The following is a 22,031-nucleotide window of genomic DNA, read 5'->3' as shown; positions in this document are numbered from 1 at the left end:
GACTCACTCACTCTCACACATACAAAAGCTGTGCAGTAGACATACGGTGTTCACAGTTAATGTACATATGTTGTGTTTTTAACTAACTACCAGCGCACATACTTTGCGGCTGTCGCAAATCAAAACATGTCCAGATACCGTCATCTTTTGTCAATCGTGTGTTACAGGTAGAGTCAGCGATATGACGTAGATGCAGAAAGTAAACAGCATAGTGGTTCAATTTTCGCAACAACTTAGCGCGTTGAAGCGCGAGGATCAACTTCGCCGCTGTTTTGGTGCCCTGGCTCATCTCAATATCTGCAGTGCTGCTCGTGGCAACATCATTTCGCTGAGTCTGCCTTTAAAGGGGCAATCAACAGTTGCTATATCCATTTTTTGACTTATAGTGCATTTGGAAAGTATTCAGACACCTTGACTATTTCCACATTTTGTTACGTTACAGCCTTATTTTTAAATCCTCATCAATCTACAGATAATACCCCAAAATGACAAAGGAAATACAGGTTTTTAGAAATTTTTGCAAATGTATAAAAAAAGAAAGAAATATCACACCTGTATTTGGGGAGTTTCTCCCAATTTTATCTGCAGATCCTCTCAAACTCTGTCAGCTATTTTCAGGTCTCTCCAGAGATGTTGGATCGGGTTCAAGTCCGGGCTCTGGCTGGGCCAAACAAGGACATTCAGAGACTTGTCCCGAAGCCACTCCTGCGCTGTCTTGGCTGTTTGCTGAGGGTCGTTGTCCTGTTGGAAGATGAACCTTCATCCCAGTCTGAGGTCCTGAGTGCTCTGGAGCAGGTTTTCGTCAAGGATCTCTCTGTACTTTGCTCCTTTCATCTTTCCCTCGATCTTGACAGTCCCGGGTGCTGAAAAACCACCACCATGCTTCACCGTAGGGATGGTGCCAGGTTTCTTCCAGACGTGATGCTTGGCATTCAGGCCAAAGAGTTTAATCTTGGTTTCATCAGACCAGAGAATCTTGTTTCTCATGGTCGGAGTGTCCTTTAGGTGCCTTTTGAAAAACTCCAAGCGGGCTGTCATGTGCCTTTTACTGAAAAGTGGCTTCCGTCTGGCCACTCTACCATAAAGGCCTGATTGGTGGAGTGCTGCAGAGATGGTTGTCCTTCTGGAAGGTTATCCCATCTGCACAGAGGAACTCTGGAGCTCTGTCAGATTGACCATCGGGTTCTTGGTCATCTCCCTGACCACGGCCCTTCTGCCCCAATTGCTCAGTTTGGTCAGGCGGTCAGCTCTAGGAAGTGTCTTGCTCGTTCCAAACTTCTTCCATTTAAGAATGATGGTGGATACTGTGTTCTTGGGGACCTTCAATGCTGCAGACATTTTTTGATACCTTTCCCCAGATCTGTGCATCAACAGAATCCTGTCTCGGAGCTCTATGGACAATTCCGTTTTTGCTCTGACATGCACTGTCAACTGTGGAACCTTATATAGACAGATGTGTGCCTTTTACAAATAATGTCTAATCAGTTGAATTTACCACCGTTGGATTCCAAGTTGTAGAAACATCTCAAGGATGATCAATGGAAACAGGATGCACCTGAGCTCAATTTCGAGTCTCATAGCAAAGGGTCTGAATACTTAAATAAGGTATTTCTGCTTTTAGTTTATTTTATACATTTGCAAAAGGAAATCTGAACCTGTTTTCACTTTTTCATTGTGGGGTGTTGTGTGTAGATTGAGGGAAAACAATAATTTAATACATTTTAGAATAAGGCTGTAACATGGAATGTGGAAGAAGTCAAGGGGTCTGAATACTTACCGAAGGCACTGTATATACCCATTAATTCTTGAAGAATATTACTTATATTTGCCTCATGAGCTTAGTTCAACTTTCATACCCCATCAGAACCCTAAATATGGGCCTCCCGAGTGGTGCAGTGGTCTAAGGCCACTAGAGATTGGTTCGAGTCCAGGCTCGGTCACAGCCGGCCGCGACCTGGAGACCCATGGGGCGGCACGCAATTGGCCCAGCGTCGACCGGGTTAGGGGAGGGTTTGGCCGGCAGGGATGTTCTTGTCCCATAGCACACTAGCAACTCCTGTGGCGGGCCGGGTACAATGCACATTGACACGGTCGCCAGGTGTACGGTGTTTCCTCCGACACATTGGTGCGGCTGGCTTCCGGGTTAAGCAGGCGTTATGTCAAGAAGCAGCTTGGCTGGGTTGTTTTTCGGAGGACGCACAGCTCTCGACCTTCGCCTCTCCCGAGTCCGTACGGGACTTGCAGCGATGGGACAAGACTGTAACTACCAATTGGGGAGAAAAAGGGGTACAAAAAATTTCATAAACAAACCCAAAATATAAGCTTGTTTTAAACACTGTTTTGCATTAAAAAAAACATGTTTAAAACTATAAGTTCTGTATCATGGATGGTCAGTCCTTGCATCCATAACTCTGTCTTTGAATTTGAGAGTGGTTATATTTCTACAGACAATTCATGAACATGCACCTGTGGAACGGTTGTTAAGACACGAACAGCTTACAGATGGTAGGCAATTAAGGTCACAGTTATGAAAACTTAGGACACTAAAAAGGCCTTTCTACTGACTCTGAAAAACACCAAAAGAAAGATGGCCAGGGTCCCTGCTCATCTGCGTGAACGTGCCTTAGGCATGCTGCAAGGAGGCATGAGGACTGCAGATGTGGCCAGGGCAATAAATTGCAATGTCTGTACTGTGAGACGCCTAAGACAGCGCTACAGGGAGACAGGACAGACAGCTGATCATCCTCGCAGTGGCAGACCACATGTAACAGCACCTGCACAGGATCGGTACATCCGAACATCACACCTGTGGGTCAGGTACAGGATGGCAACAACAACTACCCGAGTTACACCAGGAACGGACAATCCCACCATCAGTGCTGAGAGAGGCTGGACTGAGGGCTTGTAGGCCTGTTGTAAGGCATGTCCTCACCAGACATCACCGGCAACAACGTTGCTTATGGGCACAAACCCACCATCGCTGGACCAGACAGGACTAGGAAAAAGTGCTCTTCACTGACGAGTTGCGGTTTTGTCTCACCAGGGGTGATGGTCCGATTCGCGTTTATCGTCGAAGGAATGAGCGTTACATCGAGGCCTGTATTCTGGAGCGGGATCGATTTGGAGGTGGAGGGCCCGTCATGGTCTGGGGCGGTGTGTCACAGCATCATTGGACTGAGCTTGTTGTCATTGCAGGCAATCTCAACGCTGTGCGTTACAGGGGAGACATCCTCCTCCCTCATGTGGTACCCTTCCTGCAGGCTCATCCTGACATGACCCTCCAGCATGACAATGCCACCAGCCATACTGCTCGTTCTGTGCGTGATTCCCTGCATGACAGGAATGTCAGTGTTCTGCCATGGCCAGCGAAGAGCCCGGATCTCAATCCCAAAGAGCACGTCTGGACCTGTTGGATCGGAGGGTGAGGGCTAGGGCCATGCCTCCCAGAAATGTCTGGGAACTTGCTGGTGCCTTGGTGGAAGAGTGGGGTAACATCTCACAGCAAGAACTGGCAAATCTGGTGCAGTCCATGAGGAGGAGATGTACTGGAGTACTTAATGCAGCTGGTGGCCACACCAGATACTGACTGTTACTTTTGATTTTGACCCCCCCTTTGTTCAGGGATACTTTATTCCATTTCTGTTAGTCACATGTCTGTGGAACTTGTTTAGTTTATATCTCAGTTGTTGAATCTTGTTATGTTCATACAAATATTTACACATGTTAAGTGTGCTGAAAATAAACGCAGTTGACAGCGAGAGGACATTTCTTTTTTTGCTGAGTTTATAATAGTAATGGCTCATGTCCAGTGGATTTGTAAGGCTTGTTCCCTTTGACACTGTTGACAGATCCATTTTGTTTAACTGAAGTGTGCTAATGATATTACGGGTGTGCAGCATGCCTGCAGCTGCCTACTCTATCAATGACACTGGGCTGGCATAATCAAAATAGACAAAGTGGTCTGTATGTCATTTTTTGTGCACAATTTCACAATATTTACCTTTTTGAAAAACTATTAGCTTATACTGTACAGTCGTGGCCAAAAGTTTTGAGAATGACACAAATATTAATTTTCACAAAGTCTGCTGCCTCAGTTTGTATGATGGCAATTTACATATACTCCAGAATGTTATGAAGAGTGATCAGATGAATTGCAATTAATTGCAAAGTCCCTCTTTGCCATGCAAATGAACTGAATCCCCAAAAAACATTTACACTGCATTTCAGCCCTGCCACAAATGTACTAGTTGACATCATGTCAGTGATTCTCTCGTTAACACAGGTGTGAGTGTTGATGAGGACAAGGCTGGAGATCACTCTGTCATGCTGATTAAGTTCGAACAACAGACTGGAAGCTTCAAAAGGAGGGTGGTGCTTGGAATCATTGTTCTTCCTCTGTCAACCATGGTTACCTGCGAGGAAACACGTGCCGTCATCATTGCTTTGCACAAAAACGGCTTCACAGGCAAGGACATTGCTGCCGGTAAGATTGCACCTAAATCAACCAGTTATCGGATCATCAAGATCTTCAAGGAGAGCGGTTCAATTGTTGTGAAGAAGGCTTCAGGGCGCCCAAGAAAGTCCAGCAAGCGCCAGGACCGTCTCCTAAAGTTGATTCAGCTGCAGGATCGGGGCACCACCAGTACAGAGCTTGCTCAGGAATGGCAGCAGGCAGGTGTGAGTGCATCTGCACGCACAGTGAGGCGAAGGCTTTTGGAGGATGGCCTGGTGTCAAGAAGGGCAGCAAAGAAGCCACTTCTCTCCAGGAAAAATATCAAGGACAGACTGATATTCTGCAAAAGGTACAGGGATTGGACTGCTAAGGGCTGGGGTAAAGTCATTTTCTCTGATTGTTTCGGGCATCCGGAATAAGCTTGTCCGGAGAAGACGAGGTGAGCGCTACCATCAGTCCTGTGTCATGCCAACAGTAAAGCATCCTGAGAATATTCTGGGGTGGGGTTGCTTCTCAGCCAAGGGAGTGGGCTCACTCACAATTTTGCCTAAGAACACAGCCATGAATAAAGAATGGTACCAACACATCCTCCGAGAGCAACTTCTCCCAACCATCTAGGAACAGTTTGGTGACGAACAATGTATTTTCCAGCATGATGGAGCACCTTGCCATAAGGCAAAAGTGATAACTAAGTGGCTCGGGGAACAAAACATTGATATTTTGGGTCCATGGCAAGGAAACTCCCCAGACCTTAATCCCATTGAGAACTTGTGGTCAATCCTCAAGAGGCGTGTGGACAAACAAAATCCCACAAATTCTGACAAACTCCAAGCATTGATTATGCAAGAATGGGCTGCCATCAGTCAGGATGTGGCCCAGAAGTTAATTGACAGCATTATTGCAAATATTGACTCTGCATCAACTTCATGTAATTGGCAATAAAAGCCTTTGACACTTATGAAATGCTTGTAAATATACGTCAGTGTTCCATAGTAACATCTGACAAAAATATCTAAAGACTCTGAAGCAGCAAACTTTGTGGAAATTAATATTTGTGTCATTCTCAGAACTTTTGGCCACGACTGTATACCATTCGGTACCAGACAGTTACCAATGGTGTTGAATTATTTGCAGTACCTAAAGGTATCCATTGCTAGACACACAATTATATTATGATTTTCAGGTCAAATCTGGAAAAAGAATGTAAAATAGTGTTTTATGCTCTGCCAGTGTTTGAAAATGTTGATGGGCACCTACATAATGGCTTCATAACCCTCACCGTATTAATAGAGCAGTTAATAGGCATTTCATAGTTGCATACGTCACCTTATGACAACGACCGCAAGTTAATATTGTAGTTATGTCTTGCAATTGGTGTATGCACTGCGATATGTATAGGTTATGAATGTCTTAGGATGACATTATACAGGTACCTTTCATGGAAATTGTTACCACCATTTCTCACCAGGCTTTCCTGCGGAGGCTAGAGTCAGTGAGGCCCACCCGGGGCATGAAGAGGGCAGAGCAGCTGGCAGACTACCAGCGCCAGGCCGGATACCTGGGCATCGCCACCTCGCTCTCAGCCATGGACAGATCGCCCTCCAAGATGGAGCGGTCCTCCAGCAGAACGTCACCAGGTCACCTCTCTGAAGAACTGATGCTCAATAGCTCTCAATAGCCCAAAGACAATACTTATTTCTGTCATTCATTAAGAGAGACTAAATTGGCATCTTTTATTTTTGTTCTTTTAAAGGATCACTTTACTCAAAACATATTTTGGTATTTTTTCCATTAGTCCACTGTTAATATAATCCCTTTTTTTTTTTTGCATGTAATGTTTTCGAGATCATAAGAACTGAGCACTTCCACTGTAGCCAGGGCAAACTAATTTTCATGATTTCAAAAATAAATCATAGCATTCAGTAGTTTTTACATGATGAAGTAGAATCATGATGAGAAATAATATTAAATGTATATTCCTAAAACATAAGTTGGAAATGATACTGTTGCTGCTTCCTGTATTTTTTATATATACTATATACTGTAGCCGAGTGTCACCGGTTTTAAATGTCCAAATTCATAATCAATATGCTGAAATAAGTTGTGATATGTTGAAGACCAAAACATACATATTACTCCCTACTGTATGCACACGTGTCACACTTGTGTTCAGATTACTTGTATTTTGCTAAATTAGTAACTGCTCACGCATAGGGCTGTGGCGTCACAAAATTTTGTCAGCCGGTGATTGTCAAGCAAATAACTGCCGGTCTCATGGTAATTGACCATTAATTAACATAAACACATGTAGCATCTTCTGGCTTCAACACATAAGCCTGCAAGCCACTGATGCAGACCTTTGGAGCATCTACATTTTATAGAGTCTAATAAATCCATGTAATATAGCCTACACCATCACAATAAATCCATTATTTATTTTAGACAGGTCTAAAGAAACATGATATGAAGAAAATGTAGTCTATTTCAGAAGAACAGAATAGCATACTCTGAGTTGTCCTTATGTTTGGTACTGATCTGGCTATGCCATATGGCTGTGGGCTACACTAGTTCATTTAGCAGACAAGATTTGCTTAGAATTCCATGGAATTCTTTTATAGGGTTTTATGGTATTAAGAATACAATTGAATAAAATAAAATAAATATTTTCTCCAAACGATTTGAGTGAATGCGCACGTGGCAATTCTGTGGTGAGCGGTTAACAAAGAAACAGGTACTCCTGCTTAATTTAGAGTTTTATCTATGTAACTTTAGTTGTGATACAAGCGTTGGGCTATATGTTTTGATTTTTAATACTTTCTAAGGCTACATGATGCGACTCTAATGATGATTTGAAAAAAGTTGCATGAAAGGCATGAGCTCTGCTTAGTTTTTTGTGCAGGCTGTACACACTTTATCAGTCTCTCATTCACAATTTGACAAGCACTTGATAATGCCTCAAATTTCCCGGCGGCATCCCCTTTGTGTGACCGTACTGCGTACTGTACTGAAAGTGGCTGCTGATATGCACACTTTGTTTTTTTTATGAACAAATATTAAAATATAGTTTCTGAGTGAGACATCTGTGTTTAAAATGCACAAAATTGTAACAAATACTCACAGCTGTTTTTTTGTTTCCCTTTTTCCCACCCCACAAATGTCAAATGTGATGTACTGTTGTACTCGAATGTACATAGCCCATATATTTTTACATTGAGGGAGTTAAATTTGGGAGAAGGTAGTACATCATATGTGTAGTATAGTAATACTAGTATGTAATTAATGTAGTAGCAATAGTATGTAAATCAGTAGTACTATTGACACATGTTGTCTTGTTGTTTCATCATATGTGTAGTATAGTAATACTAGCATATAATTAATGTAGTAGGAATAGTATGTAAATCAGTAGTAGTATTGACCCCTATTGTCTTGTTTTTTTCTTCAGGAAAGAGCCCCAGGCCTGGCAGTACGAACCACAACCACCATAGTGCCAGGGCATCATCTGCCATCGCTACCACCTCCACACCCCTACCCAGGCACGCCAGTACGGCAGCGTCCCGAGCAGCATGGTCCTGAGAGCTGTGCTCAGGGAGGAGCCCCATTCCCCAACTCCCCCACCCCTTCCAAGTCCTTACCTATAAGTCAATAGTTGCCCCTAAACACTGATCCGAAGTCAGTTTGACATTCTTCCCCCAGATGGTTAAGTTGAGGTTGTTAGGAGTGTCCCACACAATGAAGGATCTGTGTCAGAGATGTGTGAAGCCAGAAATTGGTCACACTTTGTCCAAACTAAATCTCCATTGTGCTCTGATCATGCACTTGTCCAGTGATTCTGTTTTAGCCCTCAATACTAATAAATAAAGGGATCTGACACTGATTGTCTGTTTCCCAGATTTAGACTAAGCCTAAAATAACTTTCAATTGAGTTTTTCCTTGGAGCATACTTTTTAGTCCAGGAGTAGTAGGCTTCATTTAGGTCCGGAAAACCAGTCCTAAATGATGTAAGAATGATATTGTGTTGCCGTTATACAACCAGTCTCATAAAACTGCTTCACTATTGCTTCCCAGGACCAAGGCTAGCTGCTATAAAGTATTGTGAACTGTGCTTCTGTTGTAATGGAAGATATAGCCTGGCTATAGCCTGGATATAGGTAATATGGTTCAGCTATAAAAAAAAAAAACATTCCTTTGTCAGCTTAGCAGGTGGTGCTTATCAATATGCTTAGTGAATAGAGTAAGCACAAAGTATTCCATGCTGTATTTGCACTCTTGTGAAATATGTTCAAGTGGAACTTTTCTGCAATTTTTCTGTAATTGTTCTTACATTATGATGAATAATGAGAGAGATATATCTTTGTGGTCTAGTAAAGCTTTTTTAGAATATTATGGGAGAATTAGTCATATTTTTTTTTTATTGTGATCCTGTGCAAATTTCTTGACGTTTTCCAATAAAGCTGCTTGTTGCGCGCACCACTCATGTCTGTCCGTGGTCAAATGAGCTCAAACAATGTCCACAGGACTTTTCCACTTGTGGCAGCTGTCTTTTGTAGGCCAGTTAGCTGCATACCATCCACGTGGCAACAAAGACTGCCAATGCAGACACACTTAACAGGCAGCAAATCTGGCATGTTGTGGACATGAATAATTATCACCCACAATGACATAATGTCACACACGCACACACGATGGCTACAACAGCGGCAGGGAAAATAGGCCAGTGATTGGCTGTGTCATGGTCAGAAGTCCAACACGTGAGTGACATGTTAGCTGCCAGGGATGACTGACCCAGCACTATAAGTCATCAACAGAGAAAAGAACAAGGAAAATATTAACTTGTAGTTAATTAGTACTATAAGCTTACTCAAATAAATTGGTTTATGAGGGTTGGCACAGGAAAAGTTATACATTTGTATGTTGGTATTGCAAACATCAAGTTTGTTGGCCTTTTTTATGTCATTTATAGTAATGTGTATGTATAGCCTAGTAAAACCTGAAGTTTGAGAAAATGGGAGTAATATTACATTTGTATTGTATCTGTTATGTACATAACAAATACTATGAAGCATGGCAGCTGATGAGACACTGATATGATTCCCATCTAGGCTGGCTCCCAATAGAAGGATCTCTATAGCAGCCCAAGAAAATGGGATGGATGATATTTCTAACCCTATAATAGACCAAGTCAGAGCCTGAAACTAGTAACCCTTGCCTAAATGTTTTGATGTATTATGTTATACTGTATAATATGTTATATATTGTATACATTACAATATTTCAATAAAACTAATATGAATGACAAAGGAATGCACCAAAGCAGAGGGCTTAGTAGGTATTTTCATCTTTATTCTTATTAAAATAATGTTTATTGTGGTATGAGATATGACACAACACAGGAACGTAAGGCCCTTGGAAGACAGCAGCTGCTGTGAAGAGTACATTCATTTGACTTACTATGAGAGAAAGAAATAACTGAGGAGAGTGGATGAATCTTTGTTAGCAGTAGGCATGTAATTAAATGGAAAAATCCCTTTTCTGGACCAGTTTGACAGTCAACTGGCAGGCCTGGATGTGCGTTTTTCTGTACATCTTGGGTAAGATATATACAGGTTTCAGAGTCGGTGCGTTGCTCACATGAACAAATACACTGTGGCGAGAAGGATAACTAGCAACCAACTCCTGGGCTGGCTCAATAGAATACACATCTACCCCGATAATTCACCCAAGCTGTTATCATTATGTGATCCAATTAAGACATGTGGTGAAGGGTTTCCTAGGGAGTTGTGAATGTTTATGTGTACTTCTTGATCTCGTCGTAGAGCACCAAGACGAAGGCGCCGCCCATGCCTCGGATCACGTTGGACCAGGCCCCCTTGAAGAAGGCTTTGCCTCCCTCATTCTTGGCGATCTTCTTCCAGCAGTCGATTGTGCCAGTGTACATGATGTCCGCTATTGAAATCGACACATTGATCATTAAAATGCGAAATATAGGCCTACTGTAGGCAACTCAATGACAATTGCCATGCCTAATGTGCGCGTGCATAAAACCAATGGAATATTTCCATGGATAATTATTATTATTTTTTACCTTTATTTAACTAGGCAAGTCAGTTAAGAACATATTCTTATTTACAATGACGGTCATTCATTGATATGATTCAACGAGTAGGCCTACAACTATCTCACCTGATTTGCGTCCTGACTGCATCATCATACGACGTCTGACGGTGTCAAATGGGTATGAAATAATACCGGCGACTGCGGTGACGCTCTGGGCAATCATCCAGCTGACGAAGATGTGCGTGTTCTTGGGGTCGGGCAGCATACCTAGACGATGACATAGAGCAACATAATTGGGATTCTGCGCCTATTTTTTGTAAAATACAATACTTTAAACAACGTCCCAATTGCAAACAGCTACTTAGATTTATGATTTGACTTTAGCTCATGCTCCTCACCCTTGGCTGTGTCATAGACTCCAAAGTAAGCAGCTCTGTAGATGATGATGCCCTGGACAGACACGTTGAATCCCTGGTACAGGCCCTTGATACCGTCGGCTTTGTAGATTTTGCTGAGACAGCTGCCAAGACCGCTGAACTCTCTCTCAGCTCCGCTTTTTCCGATGTCGGCCGCGAGCCTGGTTCTGGCGAAGTCAAGTGGGTAAACGAAGCAAAGAGAGGTGGCACCGGCCGCGCCACCGGATGCCAGGTTACCGGCGAACCAACGCCAGAACTGTGTCTTCTGGTCCACTCCTCCAAGGAAGATCTTCTTGTACTTGTCCTTGAAAGCGAAGTTGAGGGCTTGGGTGGGGAAGTAACGAATCACATTGGCCAGGTTGCCTCTCCAGAAGGAGATAAAGCCTTGCTCTTTGGGAATCCTCCTGACGCAGTCCATGATCCCTTTGTACTGCATTTCCTTTGTGATTTGTTGGCTGGCATGTTGGACCTGGAGAGCAGAACAACAGAAGACAATACATTTTTCAATTTAGCCTCAATTCAGTAAGCCCCCCAAAAAAGCATGTCAATCGGATTTTATCATTGTACTTTAGGCCTACTTTGTGTTACGCAACTGAAGTTTGTCTTATAGCAAGAGCGTAACAATATTGAGTTTGTTGTTGGGACAAATTCCTAATTCACTTTAGTTCAATGATACTCACGGGTTTGTAGGAATGCATGTGTGCAATTTCTGTTATAATGAGCTATTCTCAGCGCTGTTGTATACTGGCCATTGCTTCATGTCACTTGAGCACAGTCTGTGTGTATTGGGTTGCATGCGTCTGGATAAATTTAGCTGTAGCCTAAACCAAATATCGCCGCTCTTATATTCAAACGAGTATCGACATTTTGGCCTAATTAATTATCATCCTATTAATCGAAACATAGCATTACGTGTACTTGAAATCAACATTGAAATATAAGAACGCATCAAATAAATTAACGTTATGTTATTCAAAATTCATTTTTCTTTTATGACCTGAAATTCATATGATTCGGTTTCTGTTCTGAACGAAAGGCCAAATCCTGAGTCCTATCGAATCCAATTAGAAAGCTCAATACCACCTTGGACAGCGACAAGTCATGTGCGTAAGAAACGTCTCCAAAGCGCTTTTCGCATGTCTTTCTTCATGAAAACCATTTGCCAAATGAATCTAATTGTATTACAATCTTACTCAATGGATTACCAATAATATATTAACTTTATGACAGAGACTGGAAAACAATTATTCTCACTCAGTCTTACCTGGAGCAACAACTTTACTCTCTCAATTGGAGCAACAGCTGTCTTGGAGATGGCAGCAGCAATGCCACCAGCCAAAAAGTCCTTAATGAAGCTAACCACCGCGTCCGACATGTTTTCAAGTTCCTCCTCGTGGAGTAGAGGTCAGACCCTAAATGTTCCAGACAGTCCTCACCAAGACACCCTCAAAGAAACCCAACGCCCTTCCAAGTGGACGAAGCGCCCCCATCCCGCCTAATATATCTGGGCTATATATCGCGAGAATTTGGGGGTGATGGATATGCAGACGGTCGAACAGATTGGCGAGGCTAAATAAATATCCTAGGTTAAGTTTCGAATCTTAGCCATGTCTATTAAATAAAGTGTAATAGAACATTTCGGGACTTTTAAAGGGCAAATTCAAGTAATTTTCCAATTACACAGTGGTGTTAGATAATAATTCGTATTCTGCTATTTAATAACATCACAACATCACAGCTATTTATCATTATTTATGCACTATTTATTCTTTAGGCCAAAGTTTTATCGCAGTTTAGGGTGGGCACCATGATACAGTGTGCAATTAACACATGGGTAGGCTAGCTTAGCTTTTTTATGTATCTTCATAATTCAATATAGGTCTTATTGTTCTGATAAAATGTGATTTAAGAGGTTAGGCCTGGCAATTAGGCCATCAAAATGCACACATTAACAGCGAGGGCGAGAGGGTGACATTGTTGCTGGTATGCATGCGACTTTAAATACTTTAACTTAGCTTGCCAACTTTTTAACATTGTGATGTTATTAATGATGTGGTGAGGATTTGCTTCATAGCCTGACCTGTAGCCTATGATGCGTTTTGAAGAGCCGGAAGCGCGCGCGTCTCCATTTAACAGAATGTCAATGTGACCTACAGCGCAGAAGTAGGTTATATGTGCTGATTATGGCCTTCTTTGTAATTATCATTAATTGTCAATGGAATTGTATTTTTCATATCTTCAGGCCTGTTCCTGCTAACAACGTAGGCTATTTAGGACAAGCTTTCACCCCTGGAACGAATGTATTCCTCCGTTTTGTATGCATTAGGCCAAAACCTTCAGCAAAACATGTTACAGTAGGTTCGTCGTTTTGACCATTTCTAACCTGTTGTTCCAGCTTTGAAAACAGACTCATATTCTTGCATTTCTCACACACAGGAAAGCATGTTTGATCGTTGCTTGGATACAGCCGAATATAGTCTCTTGCAGAACATTATGTAGCTTGTGACTTAACCAACACAATAGTAACCTATGAAAACAAAACATAAGCCCTGTAATTAAATGTACAAAAGGACCTGGAGTTGCTGCCAAAGACCCGCGTTGCGCCCACACCATTCACTCTCCACTTGGTTGCTGAGACAGTAACAGTCGAATTCAATCAAACTCTATTTTATTGCTATTTCTGGATGTCAAAACACAATCATTCTGTTTGCACAACAATAATGCATCAATAATGTACCTAAAATACTTTTTTTTAAACCAAAGAGATGTTAACGTATACACCTATAGCCTACTTGCTGTCTATAGTCTGTACTGTGTGGGAAGAATATAGCCTACTATTTTACTATAGGGTTTTCCTATACTTACAACCCTGATTACCGGGTTAATTATAAAATATCTGCACCAAGACCATTGCTTTGCCCTTTCACCTGTGACAAATACTAATGTAGGTGAATTCCAGCCGGATCCCATTGATAACTAATAATCTAATGAGTCTGTGTGGTTATAGAAGCCCACCTTGTTTCAAATTCCAGGCACAACGTTAATAGCCTATACATGCTCCTCGTGTCAGCCTTTCCATGAGACCTATGGCTGCAGCGCGGAGATCAAGAGATCCTGCACGAATAGGTCATGTGTGCGCGCAGGGGGCGTTAATTAGCCTACAAATGCGTCGCTCCGTCCTCGACTTGCATAGGAGCTTGACTTGTGCCCTGTTGGAATGGGACCAAATCCTACACGCACGTGCCAGCCCATTGCAATAGGCTAATTGCGCAAATTACGCAAATGGGTGGTGGGATTTATTATCACTATATGATTACAGTTATGCAACGAGTAATGCGAGTAATGCTCTCACATTTCCCTGGTTTTGCTGCACATTGATTTTAGCAGTTGTTTGCAGGCTGCATAGCAACTGCCATCAGTGCATTGCATTTTGACAGGCAGCAATACATATAATAGGCTATTGAAACCCACTCAAATAACTTTAAATGGGGCGAATGCTATAGGCCTACTTTAAAACAAGTATAATTAAGGTTGCATGTAGGTTACATTTCCCACAGTTCGGAAAATGTGTCTTAAAAAAATGAAATACCCTTACATTGATTACTTTTTGGAAATCCAACCAGTTTTCCACGTTGATTCAACTTCATCACATTGCATTTTTTTATTTAATTTTTTAGAAATGACATGTAAACAACGTTGATTCAACCAGCTTTTGCGCAGTGGGGTATTTCAGCTGTGAGACTATCAATTTGTCAAGTTGCACACATAAAAATACCACATAAAACCAAGAACAACACCATTGTTCTTTGAGTTGACAACTCCACCCCACCATTTACCACCGCACCAAATAAACTTTGGTGGAGAGGGCTGGAGTGCTTTCTGTTGTCTGTAGCAACCGCGCACCTATAGCCTATTCTGCAAAACCAATTCGAGTTGGAGACGAGGCACAAAAAGTTGACCTTTGCCGTCGTATGCAGTGAAGGAACTTCAGCATAGAGTAGCATAAGCTATCGGAGGAAGCATTAATAACGAATAGGCTGACGAAATAATAACGAATATAATTAAATAGGATTATTTTATGCTATCATCACCATGTGACATTTGCGACCGTTTTTATCCTGAAGTATGACAGATACAATGTCTAGACTGTCCTCGGTTGCTTCTCTTCGACTACCAGCCATTCAGCACCCGTTATCAATACTCAGAGACCCAGAAACCCTCTCTCTCAGAGGCTACTCCAGAGATTACGCTGGGAGTGACGAAGTTGTACCGCCGCTGTTGCGGGATGGGGGCCTCGACTTTGTTTTCCGAGGTCAAAACACAAGAAGAACCACAGGTTATCCGTATGACAATTCTCCGCCGAAGCAGAGCCGTTTCAGCCTGGTCTCGCAGCCAATCCCCGAAGGAGTCGAAGTCTCAGTAGCCCTTGATCCGGTTAAACCACGGCTGCCCATCTTTGGTGAGTAGCCTATTGCAATGTGATCTCTAGCTAAACGAATAATATGATGGAGAAATACTGCGCAACAAAGTTGAATAGTCTCTCTCTCACACACACACACACACACACACACACACACACACACACACACACACACACACACACACACACACACACACACACACACACACACACACACACACACACACACACACACACACACACGTGCGCGAATTCCTTTCAGTATCATAAACAGCACCAGACCAGTTTCTCTGGTCCAAATCTCCACGCGGTGGCGCCCTTCTACAAAAAAATGTGCGACGTTTGGCCAGGTGCTTCTGCTATTGGAGTTGGTAATTGTTGATTATCTTGGGAGGAATTTATTTTTAAAAAAGTGGATATGATCAGTGGTGGGAAAAGTACTCCGTTTTCATACTTGAGTAAAAGTAAAGATACCTTAATAGAAAATAACTCAAGTAAAAGTGAAAGTCAACCAGTAAAGTACAACTTGAGTAAAATTCTAAAAGTATTTGGTTTTCAATATACTTAAGTATCAAAAGTAAATGGATTTGCTGAAATGTACTTTAGCATCAAAAGTACAAGTAAAATTATTAACCATTTCAAATTCCTTATATTAAGCAAACCAGATGGCACAATTATATATATATATATATATATATATATATTTACTGATAGCCAGGGACACACCCAACACTAAGACATTATTTACAAACAAAACATTTGTGTTTAGTAAGTCTGCCAGATCAGAGGCAATAGGGATGACCAGAGATGTTCTCTTGATAAGTTTGGGAATTGGACCATTTTCCTGTCAAAATGTAACAAGTACTTTTGGGTGTCAGGGAAAATGTATGGAGTAAAAAGTACATTCTTTTCTTTTGGAATGTAGGGAAGTAAAAGTAAAAGTTGGCAAAAATCTAAATAGCTAAGTAAAGTACAGATACCCCAAAAAACAACTTAAGTAGTGCTTTAAAGTATTTTTACTTAAGTACTTTTTACACCACTAGATATGATAGACTACTAGGTCAAATCTCTTCGAATATGGCAAATGTAAAGTAAAACTCAATGTCTAGTGTTATTACAAATTCCATGAACTGCTGGATTGCAGGATTGGGATAAAGTTCCAATTCAATAATAGGAAAAAAGGGCAACTATTTTCAATAACTTCTCAATAAACTGAAAGGAATAGTAGAATATATTCATAAATTCAAATTACTCCCTGAACTGACTTCAAAATGGTAGATTTTTTACACCTATCCCATCAGATCGACTAGCCTAAATGCAATCCACAATGACTTTGTGACTGTGTGCACTAAACAGGAGAATGCCGATACCCAGAAATAATTATAATTAATGTGTTTAAATTAGGACTGGTGAACTGCAATGCAATTAAACAGAGTTTGCACTTATCAGGAGTGGTCATGATCCTGGTATGCTGTGAATGTGGTTGTGCTTTGGATAGGTCAGCGGGTGGCACCAGAGAGCAGGGGGAGCCGAGTCACCAGCATAACCAGTACCAGCATCACCAGTCAAACCAGTACCGTCAGCCAAACCAATACCAGCAGAACCAGTATCCTTACCAGAACTACTACCGCAGCCTCCTGCCCCGAGGCCCAGCTCAGGATCCAAGTGGACCAGGTACTGTCCATCCCTCTTTCCGCCTCTCTCCTTTCATCTGTTTTTTGGTCTCTTTTTCCCCTCTTTTCACTACATTTCACTCCATCTGACATCTCCTATTCAACTTCTCTCCATTTTTCAAGGGTGCTTATTCCTGTTCAACACTCAACGGAATGCTTGATTTAGGTCTAAGTCTGACCATTTGATCCGTATTATATATTCCAAGACCACAGACAGCTTCTTAGCTATGAGCTCGACAACAGCAGGATTGTGCAGGAAGTCAGACAGTGTTGCCCGCCTTCCACATCAAAGTCAGTCTCGTTCTTAGTTTAAATAACAGACACAGATATGATGTGGAGTTGGGGTCCGGAGTAACGAAAGGGGGTTCAGTGGGGTCCTTGGACCATGCTGAGGGAAAACCCATAGGTACCCAGAGAACCTCATCCCCATTGGTCAAGAATGGTTAACACAGCATACCCAGGGAGGAGAGGCGGGAGAGGTAGAGATTAGCATTTTGAGTGTGAGTGTGTTATGGCTGAGATCTGCAGATGTCAGACAGGCATAGCTGACCAGGTTTAGCTCTGTCTGGAACCAAGTGTTTTTCTTTATTTTTACTATTTTCTACATTGTAGAATAATAGTGAAGACAAAGCACAAATGCGCCCACGTAGGCATGCAAGTGCGCACACACACATACAGTTCAGTCGTACATAATATGCTGTACACTCATGCACAATGCAGTGTTCAGAGTACACCTACTGTGTGCACACATAGAGACACACACACCAAGGCAAACATAAAAATGCACAGACAGTCAGGGATACTGCCTGTCAAAAGGGATCCACAACAGTTATCTTAATACCCAAACCCCCTCCCTTGCTATTCCTTAGATCAGAAGAAGTCCCTTGATAATAGAGACGATGAACGTCAGTCAAAGTCCTAACCTACCAGCAGGAAGGGCTAGCCTGCCTATGACATCAGCATAGTTCCTAGTGGACGTCACTTAGCTTCCTCTGTTTTGTTGGATGTGAGATGTTGAGTCATTATTGTTTTGACATGGTCAAAGCTGTCAAAATGAATTTTTACGAAATGTTTCATGTTCTGATGGTTAATTGGTGTATTGAATGAACTAACAAAGTGAATGAACAACTGACCAAATGAATTAACAAATGAATGCACTGAATAGACTGAGGGAGCTATAGTTACTGCATTGATATCTTTGTGTTCTACCTCCAGCTTGAGCACGAGCTAAGGCAGAACATTCAATTGTTAGGACACTTGAACCTTCAACGAATGTTCAAGAACAACCATCCGGATGGAAAAGCACTGGCCAACAGGTTAAGCTTTGACTAACACGCACGCGTGCACACACACACACACACACACACACACACACACACACACACACACACACACACACACACACACACACACACACACACACACACACACACACACACACACACACACACACACACACACACACACACACACTTAAAACAATTATATTATCTACACAAAATCTTCTCCCTATACATTAACACCTACAGACACACAGCTACAGGATGTCCTTTATCCTATATGGTTTCTTGATCCCTCCCCTCTCTCTTGTCTATGCTCACAGAGATGTGTTGCTGATGATCCTCACCAAGTTTCTGGGCAGATTCATCACACTGCAGCAGTACAGCCAGTTGCTGCTCCGGTTAGTACATCAACCAAACTTAATAAATATCACATTTTAATAATATAGTGCATTCAAATGCATTTGTTGCAAAGTGCTGGGTAAAAGGGTCAGCGAGGTTGACAGTATAAAGAACAAACATAATAGAAGTCTTGACTCTATAGGGCGGCAGGTAGCCTAGCGGGTAGAGCGTTGGGGCAGTAACCGAAAGTTCGCTGGTTCGAATACCCGAGCTGACACGGTGGAAAATGTGACGATGTGCCCTTGAGAAAGGCACTTGACTCTAATTTGCTCCCTTACAGAAAGACAGAATAAACTCCTACTATGGCTGACTGTTTGAAACAACACATTTCACTGTACCTATCTGGTAGTACCAGTCAAAAGTTTGGACACACCTACTCATTCAAGTGTTTTTCTTTATTTTTACTATTTTCTACATTGTAGAATAATAGTGAAGACATCATAACTATGAAATAACACATATGGAAACATGTAGTAACCAAATAAGTGTTAAACAAATCAAAACATATATACAATTAGCTGTTCTTGCCATAATATGGATTTGGTCATTTACCTAATAGGGCATTTATTTTAAATTGCATTTATTTGGGCTGCAATTTCTGAAGCTGGTAACTCTAATGAACTTATCCTCTGCAGCAGAAGTAACTCTAGGTCTTCCTTTCCTGTGGTTTATGGTTTTTGCGACTGCACTTGAAGAAACTTTCAAAGTTCTTGAAATGTTCTGTGTTGACTGACCTTCATGTCTCAAAGTAATGATGGACTGTCGTTTCTCTTTGCTTATTTGAACTGTTCTTGACATAATATGGACTTGGTCTTTTACCAAATAGGTCTATCTTCTGTATACCACCCCTACCTTGTCACAACACAACTGATTGGCTCAAATGCATTAAGAAGGGAAGAAATTCCACATATTAACTGTTAACAAGGCACACCTGTTAATTGAAATCCATTCCAGGTGACTATCTCATGAAGCTGGTTGACAGAATGCCAAGAGTGTGCAAGGCTGTCATCAAGGCAAAGGGTGGCTACTTTGAAGAATCTCAAATATAAAATATATTTTGATTTGTTTAACACTTTTTTTGGTTACTACATGATTCAATATGTGTTATTTCATAGTTTTGATGTCTTTACTATTATTCTATGTAGAAAATAGTAAAAAAAAAAAAAAAAAAAAAACTTGAATGAGTAGGTGTGTCCAAACTTTTGACTGGTACTATATATATATATTTGTTTTGTCTAGCACACTCCTTTTCTAAAATCTGACCATGTGTGATGATGTTTGGTTTGATTCACTGAAACAAAACATGAACTAGCCTACAATGAACTTGCCATGTGTAATAGAGTCATCTAAAAACAAAACCAATGAACCTGGGTTGTGGTCAATTCAATTTCAACTAAATTCATAACTCAAAACTCCTCATAGAAAACCATGAATAATTCTTAAATTTGATCAAATCTAAAATAATCTCAATTCATCCCTGCAGTTAACTCCATCACTGGACTGAACCATACAGTAAAACATAACCTTTTTGAATCCTCCAGACTGCATTTGTCGAAGAAGGCAGCGATTAGCTTTGAGGAGCTGTGGGAGGCCATAAGAGAGTCTGGAGCAGGTGGACCAGCCGCTTGGTTTAATCCCACCCAGGACCCCAGCACAGCCCCACTCCTTGCTCCAGCTAAAGTCACAGCCTCCCAGACCCTATCCCTATTGCGGGGACAGGCCCAGAACAGGTAAGTCTGGATTGAGGACACCCATCCCCTAAATATTGTGAAACGATGCCGGATTCAAAACTTTGAATTTTCCAATTTAAATGATTATCCAAAATTCTTGCAACCAATATAATGTTATATATATTGGGGATACAACCATCCCAGCTCTGAAGATTTTGCTGTGAAGAGACAGAATCATTCGAATATTTGTTTTGGTACTGTCCATATGTAGCTTGTTTTTGGTTCCAGTTCCCGGAATGGCTGAAGAATTGCAACATTTACCTGGAGCTAACTCTGCAAATAGCAATGCTGGGGGATTTGAAAAGTCATAGTCAATTGATCAACAATATAATAATACTTTTAGAAAAACATTTTATCTTTAATTTACAATCTGTAGAAGCTATGAGAATAGAAAGGTAAAATGTATATAGTATGTAAAAGATGGAAGTAGAAGCCTAGCTGTTGTTGTCCATTAGTTTACTCCATTAGGGGAGGGGTGGTAGGGTTAGGAGAACATAAGAAAGGAAAATGTATAAATACATTTTATATTCTAAAATTGATGGAATTATGTTTTTTTCCTCACCAATCTAAACACAATGCCCCATAATAACATAACAAAAACAGGTTTTTAGAAATAAAAAAAAAGGAAATACCTTATTTACATAAGTATTCAGACCCTTTGCCACGAGACTCGAAATTGAGCTCAGGTGCATCCTGTTTCCATTGATCATCCTTGAGATGTTTCCACAACTTGATTGGAGTCCACCTGAGGTAAATTCATTAGATTGGATTTGGAAAGGCACACACCTGTCTATATAAGGTCACACAGTTAACAGGGCATGTCAGAGCAGAAACCAAGCCATGAGGTCGAAGGAATTGTCCGTAGAGCTCCGAGACAGGATTGTGTCGAGGCACAGATCTGGGGAAAGGTACCAAAAAATGTCTGCAGCATTGAAGGTCACCATGAACACAGCGGCCGCCATCATTCTTAAATGGAAGAAGTTTGGAACCACCAAGAGTCTTCCTAGAGCTGGCCGTCCGGCCAAACTGAGCAATTGGGGACAAGGGCCGTGGTCAGGGAGGTGACCAAGAACCCGATGGTCACTCTGACAGAGCTCCAGAGTTCCTTTGTGGAGGAGGGACAACCTTCCAGAAGGACCATCTCTGCAGCACTCCACCAATCAGGCCTTTATGGTATAGTGGCCAGACGGAAGCCACTCCTCAGTAAAAGGCACGTGACGGCTGCTTGGAGTTTGCCAAAAGGCACCCAAAGGACACTCAGACCATGAGAAACAAGATTCTCTGGTCTGATGAAACCAAGATTGAAATCTTTGGCCTGAATGCCAAGCGTTACGTCTAGAGGAAAACAGGCACCGCTCATCACCTGGCCAATACCATCTCTACGGTGAAGCATGGTGGTGGCAGCATCATGCTGTGGGATGTTTTTCAGCGCAGGGACTGGAAGACTAGTCAGGATTGAGGGAAAGATGAATGGTGCTCCACAGCGCTCACAGCGCTTAGGACCTCAAACTGGTGTGACGCTCCCCATCCAACCTGACAGATCTTGAGATGATCTGCAGAGAAGAATGAGAGAAATTCCCCAAATACAGGTGGGCCAAGCCTG

General features: G+C 41.8%; 3 protein-coding genes across 4 annotated transcripts in view; 2 read left to right on the top strand and 1 right to left on the bottom strand.

Moving 5' to 3' along the window:
- Positions 1-8,923, top strand: part of cfap97 (cilia and flagella associated protein 97) — a 28,353-nt gene extending 19,430 nt beyond the window's left edge. The window contains exons 7-8 of one of the 2 annotated variants that reach the window (XM_071406980.1): positions 5,922-6,090; positions 7,896-8,923. In XM_071406980.1, the coding sequence (XP_071263081.1) occupies positions 5,922-6,090; positions 7,896-8,026 (300 nt within the window). In that variant the 3' untranslated portion in view covers positions 8,027-8,923. The remainder of the gene's footprint in view (positions 1-5,921; positions 6,091-7,895) is intronic. The other variant, XM_071406982.1, reaches the window with a different exon arrangement.
- Positions 8,924-9,772: 849 nt separating this feature from the next.
- slc25a4 (solute carrier family 25 member 4) lies at positions 9,773-12,420 on the bottom strand. Its single transcript, XM_071406983.1, has 4 exons — positions 12,188-12,420; positions 10,906-11,392; positions 10,634-10,774; positions 9,773-10,396 (listed from the first exon to the last, which is right to left on the bottom strand). The coding sequence occupies exons 1-4, from the start codon at positions 12,296-12,298 to the stop codon at positions 10,239-10,241; spliced, it is 897 nt and encodes a 298-aa protein (XP_071263084.1). The 5' UTR covers positions 12,299-12,420; the 3' UTR covers positions 9,773-10,238.
- Positions 12,421-17,915: 5,495 nt separating this feature from the next.
- The window catches only part of LOC139579709 (EF-hand calcium-binding domain-containing protein 6), an 83,604-nt gene continuing 79,488 nt past the window's right edge, over positions 17,916-22,031 (top strand). Inside the window, exons 1-4 of the mRNA XM_071408538.1 lie at positions 17,916-17,921; positions 18,232-18,332; positions 18,620-18,697; positions 20,240-20,428. Of these exons, the coding sequence (XP_071264639.1) occupies positions 17,916-17,921; positions 18,232-18,332; positions 18,620-18,697; positions 20,240-20,428 (374 nt within the window). The remainder of the gene's footprint in view (positions 17,922-18,231; positions 18,333-18,619; positions 18,698-20,239; positions 20,429-22,031) is intronic.

Source organism: Salvelinus alpinus, chromosome 6, assembly GCF_045679555.1.
Source record: "Salvelinus alpinus chromosome 6, SLU_Salpinus.1, whole genome shotgun sequence".
Lineage (NCBI taxonomy): Eukaryota > Metazoa > Chordata > Actinopteri > Salmoniformes > Salmonidae > Salvelinus > Salvelinus alpinus.
The sequence above is the reverse complement of the archived record's forward strand: the minus strand, read 5'-3'. Positions and strand labels throughout refer to the sequence as shown.